This window comes from Nycticebus coucang, chromosome 4, assembly GCF_027406575.1.
Source record: "Nycticebus coucang isolate mNycCou1 chromosome 4, mNycCou1.pri, whole genome shotgun sequence".
NCBI classification, from domain to species: Eukaryota; Metazoa; Chordata; class Mammalia; order Primates; family Lorisidae; genus Nycticebus; species Nycticebus coucang.
The window spans coordinates 116,640,786-116,660,454 of record NC_069783.1 but is presented as its reverse complement, the minus strand read 5'-3'; the positions used below and the strand labels follow the sequence as shown (position 1 = coordinate 116,660,454).

The following is a 19,669-nucleotide window of genomic DNA, read 5'->3' as shown; positions in this document are numbered from 1 at the left end:
GCACTCTACCGAGGGCAGTAAAGTGAGACTCTTGTCTCTACAAAAAAAAAAAAAAAAAAAAAGAACTGGGACCCAAACTCAAGCAGACTGATTCAAACTACTGAAGTTTCTCCCATCATCCTCACATTCAGTTAGCTCATACACATTGGTTACAAGCTTTTTTTAAAATTTATTTATTTTTATTGTTAAATCATAGCTGTGTACATTAGTGCAATCAAGGGGTACAATGTGCTGGTTTCATATACAATCTGAAATATTCTCATCAAACTGTTCAACGTAGCCTTCATGGCATTTTCTTAGTTATTGTATGTAGACATTTGTATTCTGTGTTTAGTAAGTTTCGCCTGTACCCATTCTAAGATGCACCATAGATGTGGCCCTACCCTTTATTCTCCCTCCACCCAAACCTCCCCCCTCCCTTCCCCTTCTTTGGCCCTTTCCCCATAGTCTTGTGCTATAGTTGGGTTGTAGCCTTCATGTGAAAGCTATAATTTAGCTTCATAGCAGGGCTGAGTACATTGGATACTTTTTCTTCCCTTCCTGAGATACTTTGCTAAGAAGAATATGTTACAGCTCCATCCATGTAAACATGAAAGAGGTAAAGTCTCCATCTTTCTTTAAGACTACATAATATTCCATATAACATGTACCACAATTTGTTAGTCCATTCATGGGTTAATGGGCTTCTTCCATGACTTAGCAATAATGAATTGGGCTGCAATAAACAATGAGGTACAGATGTCTTTGATATATTGTGATTTTTGGTCTTCTGGGTATAAACCTAGTAAAGGAATTATAGGATCGAATGGCAGATCTATTTTTGGGTCCCTAAGTATTCTCCAAACATCCTGCCAGAAGGAACGTATTAGTGTGCATTCCCACCAGCAGTGTAGAAGTGTGCCTTTTCTCCACATCCACGCCAACATCTCTGGTTTTGGGATTTTGTTACGTGAGCTACTCTTACTGGGGTTAGGTGATATCTCAAAATAGTTTTGATTTGCATTTCTCTTATGAATAAGGATGATGAGCTTTTTTCATGTGTTTGTAGATTGTGTGTCTGTCTTCTTTAGAGAAGTTTCTCTTCAAGTCCCTTGTCTACCCTGAGATGGGGTCACGTGTTCTTTTCTTGCTAATACGTTTGAGTTCTCTGTGGATTCTGGTTATTAAACCTCTATCGGAGGTATAACCTGCAAATATTTTCTCCCATTCTGAGGGCTGTCTGCTTGCTTTACTTACTATGTTCTTGGCTGTGCAGAAGCTTTTTAGTTTGATCAGGTCCCAGTAATGTATTATTATTTTTTTTTTTGGTTTTTGGCCGGGGCTGGGTTTGAACCCGCCACCTCTGGCATATGGGACCGGCGCCCTACTCCTTGAGCCACAGGTGCCGCCCCCCATTAATGTATTTTTGATACTGCTTCAATTGCCTGGGGAGTCCTCCTCATAAAATATTCACCCAGGCCGATTCCTTCAAGAGTTTTCCCTGCACGCTTTTTTTTTTTTTTAAAGAGTCTCACTCTATCACCCCCTAGTATCCTGGCATCAACCTCAAACTCCTGGCCTCAAGAGATCCTCTTGCCTTGACCTCCCGAGTAGCTGAGATTATTTTTTAGCGCAGATGGGGTCTTGCCTTGCTCAGTCTGGTCTGGAACTCCTGAGCTCAAGCAATCCACCTGCCTTGTCCTCTCAGAACACTGGGCTTACAGGCATGAGCCCCCATGCCTTACCAGCTTTAAACACAGCATCCTCGCAGAATGCCCAGCCCCAGAGCAGGTTCTTGGAGTTGAATTACTTGATTGAAGTAGCTTCCCTGTCTTTTATGAAAGAGATAAGCTGCCAGTCTCCTTGAGAATTGGACCCCCAGGGCGGCGCCTGTGGCTCAGTCGGTAAGGTGCCGGCCCCATATACCAAGGGTGGTGGGTTCAAACCCAGCCCCGGCCAAACTGCAACCAAAAAATAGCCGGGTGTTGTGGCGGGCGCCTGTAGTCCCAGCTACTCGGGAGGCTGAGGCAAGAGAATCGCTTAAGCCCAGGAGTTGGAGGTTGCTGTGAGCTGTGTGAGGTCACGGCACTCTACCGAGGGCCATAAAGTGAGACTCTGTCTCTACAAAAAAAAAAAAAAAAAGAGAATTGGACCCCCAAAAGTAACCCCTTGGACAGAGCTGGCACTCAGTGAATATTGAAGGAACAAAAACATACAGTGTTTACTTCTCCTCGTGTGAAAACTCGACGACAATATCTTTTCCTACAATCTTCCTTTGTGCGAACAACCTTAATCTAATTTTTTGTGGCTGGGGAATGTTACAAATTTTCGAATCAGAATTGGAAATCCCTGTGCAGTAAGGCTTCTAATGCCCACGAGGTGGCGCTGAAGGACATAGTATCTTTCAGAGCTCCCTGATGCGGCAATTACGCTGCTTCATCTTGGAGCTTTTTTTCCCTTTCTTTCTTTTTTTATTGTTCACATTTTTATTTCAATGCCAAATGTAGCAAAACCATTTAAAGAAATTATAAAAAGGGGCAGAAAAATTAAGACTCCAACATTATGGAAGGTGCCTGTGGCTCAGTGAGTAGGGCGCCGGCCCCATATACCGAGGGTGGCGGGTTCAAACCCGGCCCCGGCCAAACTGCAACCAAAAAATAGCCGGGCGTTGTGGCGGGCACCTGTAGTCCCAGCTACTCGGGAGGCTGAGGCAAGAGAATCGCTTAAGCCCAGGAGTTGGAGGTTGCTGTGAGCTGTGTGAGGCCACGGCACTCTACTGAGGGCCATAAAGTGAGACTCTGTCTCTACAAAAAATAATAATAAAAAAAAAAGAATCCAACATCATTCTGGCCCATGGGAGCCTTGCATAGGCACAACAGTGGAGACCAGCAACTAGTATACAGCTAGTCTAAGAAGGCTTAGTAAGAAATGAATTCGAGTGGAATCTTGGAGATTTTCTTTTCTTTCTTTTTTTTTTTTGTAGAGACAGAGTCTCACTTTATTGCCCTATGTAGAGTTCTATGGTGTCACCCAGCTCACAGTAACCTCCAACTCCTGGGCTTAGGTGATTCTCTTGCCTCGGCCTCCCAAGTAGCTGGGACTACAGGTGCCCACAACACCTGGCTATTTTTTTGTTGCAATTTGGCTGGGGCCAGGTTTGCACCTGCCACCCTCGGTATATGGGGCCGGTGCCCTACCCACTGAGCCACAGGTGCCGCCCAAAAGCTTTTTTTTTTTTTTGCAGTTTTTGGCTGGGGCTGGGTTTGAACCCACCACCTCCAGCATATGGGGCCTGCACCCTACTCCTTAAAGTGAGTCACAGGCACCTCCTGGAATTTTGGAGGTTTTCAAAAACGTGGAGGCCTGTCTCTTAGTTTTAGTAATTCAGTGGTGCTTCAAGGAGAATTTCTCCTCTCCTCATTTTCAAGTATCTCTTTCATTTGATTTTCTTTTCCTACTGCCTCAGAGACCCACTTATGATCTGACATAATCTTCCTTGAAATAAAAATATTAACATGGGCTCAGCACCTGTAGCTCAGTGGGTAGGGCGCCGGCCACATACACTGAGGCTGGCATGTTTGAACCCAGCCCAGGCCTGCTAAACAACAATGACAACTGCAACAAAAAATAGCTGGGCATGAGAATGGCCCACATCACAAAATCTCAAAACTGCAGATGCTGGCGTGGATGTGGAGAGAAGGGAACACTTTTATACTGCTGGTGGGACTGCAAACTAGTACAACCTTTCTGGAAGGAAGTATGGAGAAACCTCAAAGCACTGAAGCTAGACCTCCCATTTGATCCTGCAATCCCATTACTGGGCATCTACCCAGAAGGAAAAAAATCCTTTTATCATAAGGACACTTGTACTAGACTGTTTATTGCAGCTCAGTTTACAAACGCCAAAATGTGGAAACAGCCTAAATGCCCATCAAACCAGGAATGGATTAACAAGCTGTGGTATATGTATACCATGGAATACTATTCAGCTATTAAAAAAAATGGAGACTTTACATCCTTCGTATTAACCTGGATGGAAGTGGAAGACATTATTCTTAGTAAAGCATCACAAGAATGGAGAAGCATGAATCCTATGTACTCAATTTTGATATAAGGACAATTAACAACAATTAAAGTCATGGGGGGGAAGGAAAAGCAGAGAGAGGGAAGGAGGGAGGTGGGCGGGACCTTGGTGTGTGCCACACCTTCTGGGGGCAAGACATGATTGCAAGAGGGACTTTACATAACAAATGCAATCAGTGTAACCTGGCTTATTGTACCTTCAATGAATCCCCAACAATAAAAAAAAAAATAGCCGGGCATTGTGGCGGGTGCCTATAGTCCCAGTTACTTGGGAGGCTGAGGCAAGAGAATCGCTTAAGCCCAAGAGTTTGAGGTTGCTGTAAGCTGTGACACCATAGCACTCTACCGAGGGCAACATAGTGAGATTGTCTCAAAAAAAAAGAAAAGAACATGGCATACTAGATTACACAAAAGATTTTGAGTAGATGGGTTTCCTCTTTGAGATTGTAATAAGAAGGAAATAATCACCCCCATAGGTTCTATCAGAGAGAGAACAGACATGTGCATGTGCTTTTTCCTTGGTGTTTTGAAAGACCTTAAAAATTAACCCGCTGGGCAATGCCTGTGGCTCAGTGAGTAGGGTGCCAGCCCCATACACTGAGGGGGGCAGGTTCGACCCCCACCCCGGCCAGACTGCAACAAAAAAAAAAATAGCTGGGCGTTGTGGCAGGCGCCTGTAGTCCCAGGTGCTCGGGAGGCTGAGGCAAGAGAATTGCCTAAGCCCAAGAACTGGAGGTTGCTGTGAGGTGTGACACCACAGCAACTCTACCGAGGGCGACAAAGTGAGACTGTCTCTAAAAAAAAAAATTAACATGGCTGCCTCATCTAAGACTATTCTTAAGCTCTGTTAATGTTTATCAAGAACTGCTTGTCTTGGTGGGGCCCTGTGGCTCACACTTGTAATCCTAGCACTCCAGGAGGCCAAGGCAGGTGGATTGCCTGAGCTCAGGAGAAAATCCATATTTTCAAGACAAGCCTGAGCAAATTGAGACCCCCATCTCTACTAAAAATAGAAAAACTAGCTGGGCATTGTGGCAGGTGCCTGTAGTTACAGCTACTCAGGAGGCTGAGACAAGAGGGTCACATGAGCCCAAGAGTTTGAGGTTGCTGTGAGCTATGATGACACAGCACTCAACCCCAGAGCCACTGAGTGAGACTCTATCTCAAAAAATAAAAAACTGCTTATCTTCATGCCACACTCACGTATTTGTGGGCCCAGTAAGGATTACAGAGTCATTTTAGACAGTCAGCTGGTACAGAAAAGCCAGCAGAAGGAAGAGATATAGCAAAATCCCAGAGGGGCCCCAGCTTGAGCCAAAGCTAGTGAATATCACGTCAGCAGCTGGGGCAGTAGGGAGATGGTCTCTATCAACAAGTTTGCTCCCTCTTGGGGAGGTGCCTCCCAGGGATAACTGAGGTCCAACCTACTAATAGATATTCTTCCTCCTTTCCTCATGCTTCCTCTTTGCTTCTAACTTAGGGTTGCCCAACCCACGCCTTCTCTTGATGCTTTCCCATCCTGATCTACGACTATCAAATGCAAGAGTACAATAGACAATTTCAAAGAGAATAAAGCCACAAATTTCCCCTTTCTATGAATGGATATTTTGTGTGTGTGTGTGTGTATTGTCTTGACCTAAATATGGATTTTCTCCCTCTAGGCTTCCAACATAAAGTTCTTTTGACCCAGCACTGCCTTCGTGTTGCTAATCTGTTCTAGAAATCCCTACTAAATGGTCTTATTTCCAGAGGGGGTTCTATAAATATTAATTCATCAGATGCCTCATTGTGGTAGTACAGTGGCAGTCCTGTAGTTGTATGACTAATTAATTACTGTTGCTAAATATTAAATAACTATTCATTATGCAGCCTAAAGACTTTAAGCCCTAGATCTGTGTGCTGTTTTCATTACTTAGAGTGAAGGACAAGAGTTCCTAGGCATCTTGACTCCTAATCTTGATATATAAACAGTAAGAAATTTTCTCCGAACTACCCAAGATGATTATTTACAAAGACCTGAGCAATTTAAAAATAGTGATGGGTTGGGCATGGTGGCTCATGCCTGTAATCCTAGCACTCTGGGAGGCTGAGGTGGGTGGACTGCCTGAGCTCACAGGTTCCAGACCAGCCAGAGCCAGAGCGAGACATGGTCTCTAAAAATAGCCGGGCATTGTGGGGAACACCTGTAGTCCCAGCTACTTGAGAATCTGAGGCAAGAGAATCACTTGAGCCCAGGAGGTTGACGTCGCTTTGAGCTATGACACCATGGCACTCTCCAGAGGGTGACAGAGTGAAACTCTGTCTCCCCCCTACAAAATTAATTAAATTATAAAATTTCCTTACTAGTTGAGCCTAAATTTTTCTACTTAGCAATATATCACAAACATTATCCACTTATATTTATATACATCTATACACACACATATACTATGTATATAATGTATATATTTTTATTATTTATTTATTTTTGAGACTGAGTCTCACTTTATCACACTTGGTAGGGTGCTGTGGCATCACAGCTCATAGCAACCTCAAACTCTTGGACTCAAGACATCTCCTGCCTCAGACTTCCATGTAGCTTGGACTATAGGCCCTTGCCACAGTCCCCAGCTAATTTTTTTTTTTTTTCAGAGACGGGGGTCTCCCTCTTGCTCAGGTTGATCTTGAACTCCTGAGCTCAGGCAATCCACCCACCTCTGCCTCCCAGAGTGCCAAGATTACAAGCGTGAGCCACCACACCCAGCCAATAATGTATATAGTTTTAGAGATGGGGTCTTCCTCTGTTGTCCAGGCTGTATGATCAGAGCTCACTGCAGCCTAGAACTCTGAGCTCAAGCCATCCACCTGCGTCAGCCTTCCTGCAGTAGCTGGGACTATAGGCAGGCTAACTTGGATTAGTATTCTTTGCAAACAAGTTTTTTCTTTTTCGAGACAGAGTCTCACTTAGTCACCTTCCATAGAGTGCCATGGTGTTAAAGCTCACAGCAACCTCAAAATCTTGGGCTCAAGCAATTCTCTTGCCTAAGTCTCTGGAGTAGCTGGGACAACAGGCGCCCACTACAATGCCCGGCTACTTTTCTTTTTTATTGTAGAGACAGAGTCTCACTTTATGGCCCTCGGTAGAGTGCCGTGGCCTCACACAGCTCACAGCAACCTCCAACTCCTGGGCTTAAGCGATTCTCTTGCCTCAGCCTCCCGAGTAGCTGGGACTACAGGCGCCCGCCACAACGCCCGGCTAATGCCCGGCTACTTTTTTAGAGACAGGGGTCTGGCTCAGGCTGATCTTGAACTTGTGAGCTCAGGTGATCCACTTGGCTCAGCCTCCCAGAGTGGTGGGATTACAGGTGAGAGCCACCACTCCCTGCAAGGTTTTGAATGGCTTTATAATAGTTCATCTTATGATATACCATATTTTAGTTAACCACTTCCCTATATTTGGACATCTAGATTGATTATAATTTTCCTCTTATAAACAATACTGAGCTGATATCCCTGTTATATACCCTTGACTGTGAGTCTGTTTTTTTTTTTTTTTTTTGACTGTGAGTCTGATTATGTCTTTCAGACAACTTCTTCTCCTTCCTCTGAGGTGCTGCATCAAAGAGTATGTACGCTTTTTTTTTTTTTTTGAGATAGACTCTCACTCAGTAGCTCTGGGGTTGAGTGCCATGGTGTCAGAGTTCACAGTAACCTCAAACCCTTAGGCTCAAGTGATTCTCTTGCCTTAGCCTCCCGAGTAGCTGGGACTACCAGTGTCCACCACAACACCCAGCTATTTTTTAGAGATGAGGGTCCCACTCTAGCTCAGGCTGGTCTCCTGATCTGAAGCTCAAGCAATCTGCCCTCCTTGGCCTCCCAGAATGCTGGGATTACAGGCATGAGCCACCTCGTCTGGCCCCAAAGGGTATGCACCTTAATCTTCTTCATTATTATTATTATTATTATTATTCGAGACAAAGTCTCAAGCTGTTGCCCTGGGTAGTGTGCCATGGAGTCATAGCTCACAGCACCCTCCAACTTGGGCTCAAGCCATCCTCTTGCCTCAGTTTTTCTATTTTTTGTAGAGACAGGGTCTTGCTTTTGCTTAGGCTGGTTTTGAACTCATGAGCTCAAGCAATCCACCCGCCTCAGCCTTCCAGAGTGCTAGGATTACAGGAGTGAGTCACTGCGCCCGGTCCTTTTTTATTATTTTTTAAAGTCGTAAAAGTAATACAAAGAGAACAATCTCACCTCAGCTGTTGGGGACCAGTCCCACTGGTAACCCAAATTAACAATTTGGGATATATTCTCTCATACATTTTTCTTTACAAATATAGTTCTTTCCTTTTTGTTTTTATTAAAATGGGGAGGCTTTTTCTTCTTCTTGAGATAGGGTATCACTCTTAGACCCCGGCTAGTGTGCAGTTTTGTCACTATAGCTCACTGCAACCTCAGTGTCATGGGCTCAAAAGATCCTTCTGCCCTGGCCTTCCTAGTAGCTGGGACTGTGCCCAACTAATTTTTCTATTTCTTGTATTTTTCTTACTTACACTTGTCTCAAATTCCTGACCTCAAGCAATGCTTCTTCCTGCCTTGGCCTCCCAAAATGCTGTGATTACAGGTGGGAGCCACTACACCTGGCTGGCACGTGAACTTTTTTGTTTGTTTGTTTGGAGACAGAGCCTCACTTTGTCGCCCTCAGTAGAGTCTCCCGAGCAGACTACAGGTGCCCACCACAACACCCGGCTATTTTTTTCTTGCTGGGCCGGGTTTGAACCCGCCACCCTCGGTATATGGGGCCAGCGCCCTACTCACTGAGCCACAGGCACCGCCCCGGCACGCGAAAGTTTAAAGGTACATTTCAATTAATTTCAATTAGCATCGAATATTGATGGAATATAACAATAATTATATGGTTTGGTGCCTGTAGCTCAGCAGCTAGGGCTCCAGCTACATACAACGGAACTGGCAGGTTTGAACTCAGCCTGGACCCACCAAACAACAATGACATCTATAACCAAAAAAAAATAGCCGGGCGTTGTGGCGGGCGCCTGTAGTCCCAGTTCCTTGGGAAGCTGAGGCAAGAGAATCGCTTAAACCCTAGAGTTTGAGGTTGCTGTGAGCTGTGACACCATAGCACTCTACCGAGGGTGACATCTACCGAGGGTGACATAGTGAGATTCTGTCTCAAAAAAAAAAAAAATTGTAACTGCTACTCATGGAGGCATATTAGACGCCAGGCATTAGACACCATTTTTTTTTTTTTTTAGACAGTCTCACTTTGTCACCCATGGCAGAGTGCCATGCATCATAGTTCACTGCAACCTCAAACTCTTGGGCTCAAGCGATCCGCTTGCCTCAGTCTCCTGAGTAGCTGGGACTACAGCTGCCTGCCACAACACCCGGCTAGTTTTTAGGGACGAGATTTTGCTCTGGCTCAGGATGGGCATCAAGCATTGTTGACTGGAGCCTGATGTTCACCCGAGATTGAGTGCTTATTGGGTACTAGACTTTTCAGTAAATATGAAGGACCTACTATGCGAGTCTATCAAGTGTTATGAAGTCTGCAGCACCTATTCTGCGCTAGCCTTTTACATTGTATCTCATTTAAGCGTGAAAGAAGATTAGGGGCTTTGGCCCGACGAGGCATGCAAGGGGAGGCGCCACCCTTTTCAAGAGCGCAGCAGACCCAGAGCGACCCTGGCTGTACAGATTTAGAAAGGACCGAGAGAGGTCAGGCTGAGGGCAAGACAGACTTATACACAAGACGGAGGCTGTGGCTCACCCCTGAGCGGAGTCCGTGGATGGGGGGGCGGGGCCTGGCGGGCGGGGCCTGTATTGTCCGCTCCGCGGGGCATGCCGGGAGCCCCGCCCCCAACATGGCGTCTCACTGACAGTTGGCTACTGAGCAGCAGAGGCGGATCCTGTTCCTCAGGGCGGCGGCGGCGGCGGCGGCGGCGGGGCCGGGGTCTCCGGGGCCGGGGTTTGGGGGATGGCTGCTCGGATCGCCTAGGGTGGAGCTGCACAGGCGAGGCGGCTAGCGGGGCGCTGCCCGCGGGTGCGGCGGCCGCTGCCATGGACTGGTGATCGCGGCGGCTGCTGCTCCAGTCTCTCCGGGCCGGGCGTCTGCTCCTCAGCGCCAACCCCGCAGCCGGGGCCATGGGCTCCTCGGCGGCCGCGGCGGCCGCGGCGGCGGCGGCGGCGGACTCGGCGCAGTGGCTCTCGGTGAAGGAGGAGACCATCTTCCTGCACGATGGGCTGATCCGGGTCACCGACCTGGCCGAGTTGCCCAGCGAGATCCTCGGGGCCCCGGAGGCCGCCGACACCGACCTGGAGGTGAGCGAGGCTGCCCTCGGACCCGGCTGTTGGCACCTCGGGGTCGGGCCCCCAGCATCTCCGCCTCACCCCACCCGCGAGCCTCCTGGTGGCTGCCGGGGCAGGTGTGTGTGGGCGCGGGGCGGGCAGGTGGGGGCAGCGGCTGCTGGTCTGCAGACCGTCCGCCACCCTCCCTCCTCTGGGCCTTCTGCCCACTGGGGATTTCATTTGTGGTTTCATTTTGAACGTTCCGACACCGGCATTTTATTAGACTATCCCCGGGTATGGCCTTCTAGCGCTGGAGGAGCAGTGGCCACCACCCCGGCTCTCTCTCCCCTCCCTCATGGACCCCCTCGACTCACTTCCAGGGCACACCCTAGTTGCTTAGCTTTGGGAACATATATATTTTAACCCTGTTTATCCTCCCACCTCTTTCTTCCCTAGGTCTGTGTTGATTCCTCCCCCACCCCCCACGCGGGAGAGGGTAGTGGCAGTTGCAGGTCCCCGATGAGCAATCCGGCAACTTCTCTGTGTCGTTACTCAGATTGACACTGGGCCTTTGTCAGGAAAGCGGGCGGTGTGGACAACGGGGGATAGGGGGGGATGCTATGGTATCCCTCCGTGCGCTCTCTGGGAAGGGTCACGGGCGCTTTAGGCCACAGGGCCTTTTTGTGTGTTTGGGGGTTGCGACAAGAGTAGGCTTAGGAGCCGTGGCAGGTGCAAAAGCAAATCTCATCACTGTGCTGCTTGGCTTTGGAGGCAGAAGGAAACCAAATATGTTTGCTTAATGGGAACTTTCCACCTACTTCACTGGGTTTCTGTTTGCCCAGAGGTGAGAATACTGGCAGTATCATTTCATGGAGGCCTGCTGATGCTGACACTGCCCCCCTCCACTTTGTAGGATGACATTTTGATGGTGTAGGTAGCATGGGGTGTCATGAAATTCTTACTGTGGCAAGGAGGGCTTTCTGGTGTAGGGCACAGAGAGGATGCCTGTTTTCTGTCTATAAACAGAATGCAAGGAATCTTTTGTGTTTTTGCAGTTTTGCATTTTATAGTTTTGTATTTCGGCTTTCAGCACAACGAACATTTATAGAAATGAATTAAAACCCATTACTGTGTGTTTCTGGAAACTGCAGTGATGGGATCACGTTGGCTGAGACGTGCTTGAGATGTGAATAGGTTCCACTGTATTTTTGTCTGGCTTTGAGGTTGCTTCAGCATTTCATTTGTGAGCTCTTAATTGACTTATTTTACAATCTGACCATTAAAAAAAAAAAAAAAAGAAAAGAAAATATAAGTTGTTAGAGAATTCCTAACAGGGTGTCTTATTATGACTCATTTGGGCCTATTCTATAAAAAGCAAGGTGTGTCTGAGTGTCTTGCCTGAAAACTCAGGGAGTATTATCCCATCATGGTAGAATCTTTTGATTTAATTGGGTCTGATGTATGTGAAAGGTGGGAAGTGTATGTTCTCTATTTTGCAGAGAGTAATTCAAGTTCTCAGAACCAAAATTTTTATATGTAATTTATTTATTTTCAGGAGTAGAAAAAGCAGGATTAGTTAAAATTTCTGCACTAGTAAGTTGGCTTTCTTGAAATGTTTACTGTATAAATGTATTGCGTGAATTTGTCAGGTATTTCTACAGAATAACAGTTTTAAAGGAAAGAACCTCTCTGGCCTGCTAGATTAAAAACTTGTTATTTTATTTATTTTTTAAATATTTTTTTATTTTGTAGAGACCAAGTCTTCTTGCTCAGGTGGGTTTTCAACTCTTGAGCTCAAGAGATCCTCCCACCTTGGCCTCCCAGAATGCTACAATTATAGGCATGAGTCGCAGTGCCCCCAACTCCAATTTTTTTTTTTTTAATTTATGGTCTGACTTTTTGCAAACTAGTATGTGTATGGGTGATAAACATTTATGACTGTTAGTAGTGAGGAATTTTTTTCATTTCTTTACACATGTTATACGGGCTCCATAGCATTAGGAGAAACAGATAGCTAAGAATGTTTTTGTGGCTGTTATATTTGTATTTGTGAGTGTATTCACATTTAATTATTTGATAATTATATATATATATATTTAGAGAAGGAGACAGAGTCTCACTTTGTCTCACTTTGTAGCCCTCGGTAGAGTGCTGTGGTGTCACAGCTCACAGCAACCTTCAGCTCTTGGGTTTAGGCAATTCTCATGCCTCAGCCTCCCAAGTAGCTGGAACTACAGGCACCCACCACAACGCCCAGCTATTTTTTTGTTGCAGTTGGCCAGGGCTGGGTTCAAACACGCCACCCTCCCTATATGGGGCCAGTGCCCTATTCACTAAACCACTGGTGCTGCCCAATTTGATAATATTGATTAAATGTATCTTTTGTGTTAGACATTATCTTATTAAAGTCTCAAAGGATGCTAGGAGCTAAATCTTATCAGTTGTAACAAATGGGAATATTGTACCCATTGTACAGATGGAGTAAGTAAAGTGTAGTATATGTGTGAGACTTGCTAAAGAGCTTGGCCATTAACCAAGTTCTGTTTATCTCAAACACATCTGTTCCTAGTCATAATACTTTACTGCCTCTGTGCATGTATAATATTTTTATTTGCAGTTGTTTCTAAATTTCATAACTGCAACAGATGTAGTAATAAACAGATATCTTTATTTCCTTTTTTGTAACTTTTTTTTCATATTTGAAGAGGATTATCAATTTTTCAAAAGCTAACTTTTGAAATACTACCATGCCTATAAAGTCACACTTAAAGCCTATCTTTCCAGTGGACATTTGGGTGAATAATGGCCATTTTTTTTTCACATTGTTTTATAATATATAGAATCCTTCAGCTAACAATTTTGGGTTATGAAGGATGAGACTCAAACTACGTCAACTAATTTATGATTGCAACCTTAATTCAGTAGACTGCAATAGAGTCTCAGAATTTTAGAGCGAGAAGGGACTTTATTTATTTATTTATTTATTTATTTATTTATTTATTTTTTGAGACAGAGTCTCACTATGTCATGCTTGGTAAAGAGCTGTGGCATCATAGATCACAGTAACCTCAAACTCTTGGGTTTAAGTGATTCTCTTGCCTCAGCCTCCCAAGTAGCTGGCGCTACAGGTGCCCACCACAATGCTGGGCTTTTTTTTTGTTGTTGCAGTTGTCATTATTGTTTAGCTGGCCCCAGCTGGGTTCAAACCCACCAGCCTTGGTGCATGTGGCCATCGCTGTAACCACTGTGCTACGAGCATGGAGCCAAGAAGGGACTTTAGAAGTAGCTGGGACTTTCCTAGCTCGGCACCTGTAGCTCAGTGGCTAGGGCACCAGCCACATACACCGGAGCTGGTGGGTTCGAATCCAGCCCAGGCCTGCCAAATAACAGTGACAACTACAACCAAAAATAGCCGGGCGTAGTGGCAGGCATCTGTAGTCCCAGCTACTTTGGAGGCTGAGGCAAGAGAATTGCTTAAGCCCAAGAGTTTGAAGTTGCTGTGAGCTGTAACACCATGGCACTCTACCAAGGGCAACAGAGTGAGAACTCTGTCTCAAAAAATAAAAATAAAATAAAATAAAAAGAAGTAATAGTTTCCCTCATTTTAAAAAAAAGTTGTCTGAGATAAGGAGAGGTTATAACTTGATTGCCATAGCATAGCTAGTTTGGGTAGGGCAAACTAAACCCTGGCTTTCTTGCCTGTGAATTCCAGGGTTCTTTTCATTCTGTGTTACTCAAAGTTAAATGTCAATCTGAAAAAAGAACCAATCTTAAGAAGTATACCCACATTGACTTAATATTTTAATTTAAATAGGAGCAGAGTATTTGAATTAAAAATCTTTTTCTGGCTTGGTGCCCGTAGCACAGTGGTTACGGCTCCAGTCACATACACTGAGGGTGGCGGGTTCAAACCCAGCCCGGGCCAACTAAACAACTGCAACAAAAAAATAGCTGCATGCTGTGGCGGGCACCTGTAGTCCCAGCTACTTGGGAGGCAGAGGCAAGAGAATTGCTTAAGCCCAAGAGTTGAAGGTTGCTGTGAGCTGTGATACTACAGCATTCTACTGAGGGCAACATAGTGAGACTCTGTTTCAAAAAAAAAATTTTATTTTCCTAATAAATCTAAACAGATTTCTTTTAAAAATCTAATAAATTGTGTTTATTTATTTATTTTTATATTTTTTTGAGACAAAGTCTCAAGCTGTCGTCCTAGGTAGAGTGCCCTGGTATCATAGCTCACAGCAACCTCCAACTCAGGTTCAAATGATCCTCTTGCCTCAATTTTTCTATTTTTAGTAAAGACAGGATCTGGCTTTGCTCAGGGTGGTCTCCAATTTGTGAGCTCAAGCAATCTACCCACCTTGGCCTCCAGAGTGCTAGAATTATAGGTGTGAGCCACCACCCTTGGCCTAAATAGTGTTTAATTAACAAATTCATTCAAACAAGTTTTAGTAGTTTTTTTTGTTTTGTTTTGTTTTGTTTTTTTCTGAGGCTGTGTCTCACTCCATCACCCTGGCTAGAGTGCAGTGAAATGATCACAGCTCACTGCAATCTCAAACTGCTGGACTCAAGTGATCCTCAAAGATCTGCAGTGATCACAATCTTGCCATAGCCTCTAAAGTAGCTGAGACTGTAGACATATATCACCACTTCTGGCTAATTTTTTTTTTTTGTAGAGACAGAGTCTCACTGTACCGCCCTTGGGTAGAGTGCCGTGGCGTCACACGGCTCACAGCAACCTCTAACTCTTGGGCTTACGTGATTCTCTTGCCTCAGCCTCCCGAGCAGCTGGGACTACAGGCGCCCGCCACAACGCCCGGCTATTTTTTTGTTGCAGTTTGGCCGGGGCTGGGTTTGAACCCGCCACCCTCGGCATATGGGGCCGGCGCCCTACTCACTGAGCCACAGGCGCCGCCCAACTTCTGGCTAATTTTTTAATATATTTTGGTGGAGACGGAGTCACTCTTTCTCAGTCTGGTCTCTTAACTCCTGACCTCAAGTGATTCTCTCACCTTGCCCTCTCAGAGTGCTAGGATAATAAGTGTGAGACATCACCCAGGCTGTATTGGTGGAATTTAGAAGTGATCTGGGCCCACTTTCCCAAATTCTGGGGATATAGCAGCAGACAAAAAATAAAATCCTTATTCTCAGAAAGCTTATATTTCACTGGGAGGGTATATAGATAGTAACAATCAGATACGTAATATGAGGTGTGGTGTGTGTGTGTTTGTATGTGTTATGTATGTGTGTGTGTCTATATATGCATATACACATTATATATATTATAATGGCAAATGGTAAGTGCTAAGGAGAAAAGTATTGCTGGGTAAAGAGAGGGAGAGCATTGGGAAGGGGGCTCTGTTTTATGTCACGTGGGCAGGAAAGGAAAGCCCGGGATGGCTTTTGAGCAGAGACCTGAAGGAAGTGAGGAAGTACACCATATGGCTACCAAGGAAAGATCATCCCACACAGAGAGGACAGCAAGAGCCAAGTCCCTGAGAGGGAAGCATACTGAGCATGTTTGGAATTCTGAGCTCAGTAAGCAAAGGGAAAGAGGAAAGATGGAGAATAGGGGATGCAGATCAAGTATGGCCTTGTGGGTAAGGGCTTTGGATCTTACTCTAGGTGAGTTAAAAATACAGAGTGAGGTTTTTATCTTATCCTTTAAAATAGCTACTGTATTTTTATTTTGTTGCTAACAGAAAGCAAAGTCATATAGGAAATAATTTTATAAGTGCTGAAATAGATACACATTTAAGAGAAATAAAGCAACAGCTCAAAATGACAGCTCAAATGTTATTGAATTTTGCATTGTAGTACATATTTCATAGAATATTAGTCTTTTTTTTTTTTTTTTTTTTGTAGAGACAGAGTCTCACTGTACCGCCCTCGGGTAGAGTGCCGTGGCGTCACACGGCTCACAGCAACCTCTAACTCTTGGGCTTACGCGATTCTCTTGCCTCAGCCTCCTGAGCAGCTGGGACTACAGGCGCGCGCCACAACGCCCGGCTATTTTTCTGTTGCAGTTTGGCCAGGGCTGGGTCCGAACCCGCCACCCTCGGCATATGGGACCGGCGCCCTACTCACTGAGCCACAGGCGCCGCCAGAACATTAGTCTTTTTAAAATAAAGGGAATTCAAGGAGGGTGGGAGAAAACAGCTTAGTTGTAGAAGTTCCAAAAGCTTTTTGTTTCTTTTCTCATTTTTTTTTTGAGACAGAGTCTCACTATGTCACCCTGGGTAGAGTGCTGTGGCATCACAGCTCACAGCAACCTCCAACTCCTGGGCTCAAGTGATTCTCCTGTCTCAGCCTCCCAAGTACCTGGTATGACAGGCGCCTGCTACAACGCTGGCTAATTTTTGGTTGCAGCCGTCCTTGTTTGGTGCGCCTGGGCTGGATTCAAACCTTCCAACTCAGGTGTATGTGGCTGGCGCCTTAACTGCTTGAGCCACAGTCGCTGAGCCCAACATCAAACTCTTGGGTTTAAGTGATTCTCTTGCCTTAGCCTCCGAAGTAGCTGGGACTACAGGAGCCTGCCGCAATGCCTGGCTATTTTTTGTTGCGATTGTCATTGTGGTTTACCTGGCCTGGTCAGGTTCGAACCCACCAGCCTTGGTGTATGTGACTGGCACCATAACCCCTGTGCTACGGGGGCCAAGCTGAGCCCTTTTATCATTTTTCTTTTCTTTCTTTTTTTTCTTTTGAGACAGAATCTCACTCACTTTGTTGCCCTCAGTAGACTGCCATGGTGTCATAGCTTACAGCAACTTCAAACTCTTAGGCTCAAGCCATTCTCTTGCCTCAGCTTCCGGAGTAGCTGGGACTACAGGCGCCTGCCACAATGCCCGGCTATTTTGAGAGATGGGGTCTTACTCTCCTTCAGGCTGGTCTTGACCTCCTGAGCTCAGGTGATCCACCCACCTTGGTCTTCCAGAGTGCTAGGATTGCAGGTGTGAGCTACCCATCCTCTTTTATCATTTTTCTTTACAAACTCCCATTGGGGACAGGCATTGCATATATGGGTGTTGACAGAGAAGCTAATTAACATGCCCAAGGTGATCAAGATATTTTTTCCCCCACAGTTTTAGATATCCTTTTAAGTTAAAGCATTTTGGTTAGTGTTTCTCATATTTCATTGTGTTTGTTTATAAGTACCCCTCACACACACACAGCACACAAAAACTTGAAGTTAGGTTTGTGACTACCAAAAACTGGAAACAATCCAAATGTTCATCAACAGGTGATTGGATAAACAAATGTGTATCCATACAGTATACACATATGTAGTACATCCATACAGTAGAATATTATTCAGAAATGAAAATGAATTATTGATGCAACATGCAATATTATATACAGTATTTCCCTATTTTGATTGTGTCGGGGTTTCACATTTGTATATGTATGTCAAAACTCATCAGATTATATACTTTTAATATGTGCAGTTTATTGTGTGCCAATTATACTTCAGTAAACAAACAAACAAAACCTGAAAGGCTCAGTAGGATTTTTGTTTGTTATTTGATTTGGGTTGTAAGGAAAGGAGCATTTGGGTTTGGAGATGATCAACTGAAATAGACAAGCTTTGAACACTCGGGGTACACTCAAGTGAAATCTTGATATTTAGATTTACATTCTCCTAGGAGGATATCACCAGCCTGCTTATCTTTTGGGCAAAATCTTTTGGGAAGTGGTTATGTATTTTTATAGAATTCCAAATTATAGATTTGGAAGAGTTAATGAATAGATGAATAAACTACTCTCATTCACCAGTAATGAGTGACCATGCAGTGGTCACCATGCAGCTAATGAAAACTTTAATAAGAGTCACTAAATCTTGGTGTAATGTTCCGTGAGCTTGGACAAAAGGCACAACAAGCTCTCCACCTTGTCTGGCTAGAACAGCAGTTCTCAACCTGTGGGTCAAAACCCCTTTGGGGATCAAACGACCCTTTCATAGGGGTTAATTCATACATTTTGTAACAGTAGCAAAACTACAGTCATGAAGGAGCAACAAAAATAATTTTATGGCAACACTTGATTTTCTCATATTTCTGGGCTAAAAGTCAAGTGTTGCCAGGTGTTGGGTCACCACAATGTGAGGAACTATATTAAAGAGTCAAGGCATTAGGAAGGTTGAGAACCACTGGGCTAGAGCTAAGTGAAACTGAAGAGTCCCATGAGGACTAGGGGAGACAATACTGCCTAGATGTGAAAGGTGGATTTAAAGAGTCAGACTGGGATTAGAATTTTAGCTCAGGCAAATCCCATACTTTTAGTAATCCCCGGTTTCTTCTGGTACAGCATCCTTTCTGTCACCATCTCCACCACTGCCATGATAATAGTACCAGGATATAGCATGCCAGGCTCTGTGCTAAATTCTTCACACCCATCGTCTCATTTAATTCCCACAAAAACCTTCTGAGGTTGGTACTATCATTATCCTTATTTTACAAATGAGGAAACTGGCACATACAGAAGGTCAGTAACTTGACAAAGGTCATACAGTTAGTGGAAAAACTGAGGCTGACTTTCTAGCCCAGTGTCTGTGCTTGAACTATTATGTTAGACTATCATTTATCTATAAGAGGGGAGGTAATGATAGGGCTAATGTAAGAATTAAAAAGATGGATGTGAGTATTTATTTAAAGCATATTGACTTCTTTAAGGTGCTGTGTTACTGGAAAGTTATTTTATGTATATTCAGTCAGCTGCACATTCTATATGAAAGCAAAACTATCCCATCAACGGAATTTTTTTTCTGTAGTAATGGAAATAGATTTTACATTTTAAAATTTTATTATTTAATTTTATTTCTTTTTTTGGTGATCCCTCTGGAATTTTCTTCCTTTCTATTTGTTTGCAGTATGGCTAGGCAGATGAGATAATAGACAGTCTTCATTTCAGTTTTCCTCCAATCATATGCCTGAGGTCTTGCTAAATAAATAAACCGTGATTATTATCTGTCTTCTTGGCTTCCATATTGACTGTCACCAAATACCACCTGCTGGTTATGGCTGATGGGTGGGTTGTCAGCACCTGTTCTTTCCTAGGTCTTAAGGTACATGTGGTGATACTTATGAAAAGACTGTCAATTCCCCAAATTGCCCCATACTGTCTCCTCCCTCATTCTTTCCATCTTGTTTTACAACAGTGGTTGTGGGGTGAACACAAGGAGAATAATTTGCTTTGCAAGATGTTTAGTCAACAGTTGTAGACAAATGTAAATAACAGCAGGTGATGTACTATGGGACAAATGTATACTTATATCCAAAGGAGAAAAGACTACAAAAATTGTGTAACTATTATTTTGATCCTACATTTT

At 44.5% G+C, this 19,669-nt stretch overlaps 1 protein-coding gene across 6 annotated transcripts in view; it reads left to right on the top strand.

Annotated features, from left to right (window-relative positions):
* The first annotated feature begins 9,905 nt into the window (after positions 1-9,905).
* The window catches only part of HECTD4 (HECT domain E3 ubiquitin protein ligase 4), a 213,402-nt gene continuing 203,638 nt past the window's right edge, over positions 9,906-19,669 (top strand). For 4 of the 6 annotated variants that reach the window (XM_053588943.1, XM_053588941.1, XM_053588940.1 and 1 more), the window contains exon 1: positions 10,010-10,377. In XM_053588943.1, coding sequence (XP_053444918.1) covers positions 10,201-10,377 — 177 coding nt within the window. In that variant the 5' untranslated portion in view covers positions 10,010-10,200. Of the gene's footprint in view, positions 10,378-19,669 lie in introns of all 6 variants that reach the window. The other 2 variants (XM_053588942.1, XM_053588944.1) reach the window with 2 other exon arrangements.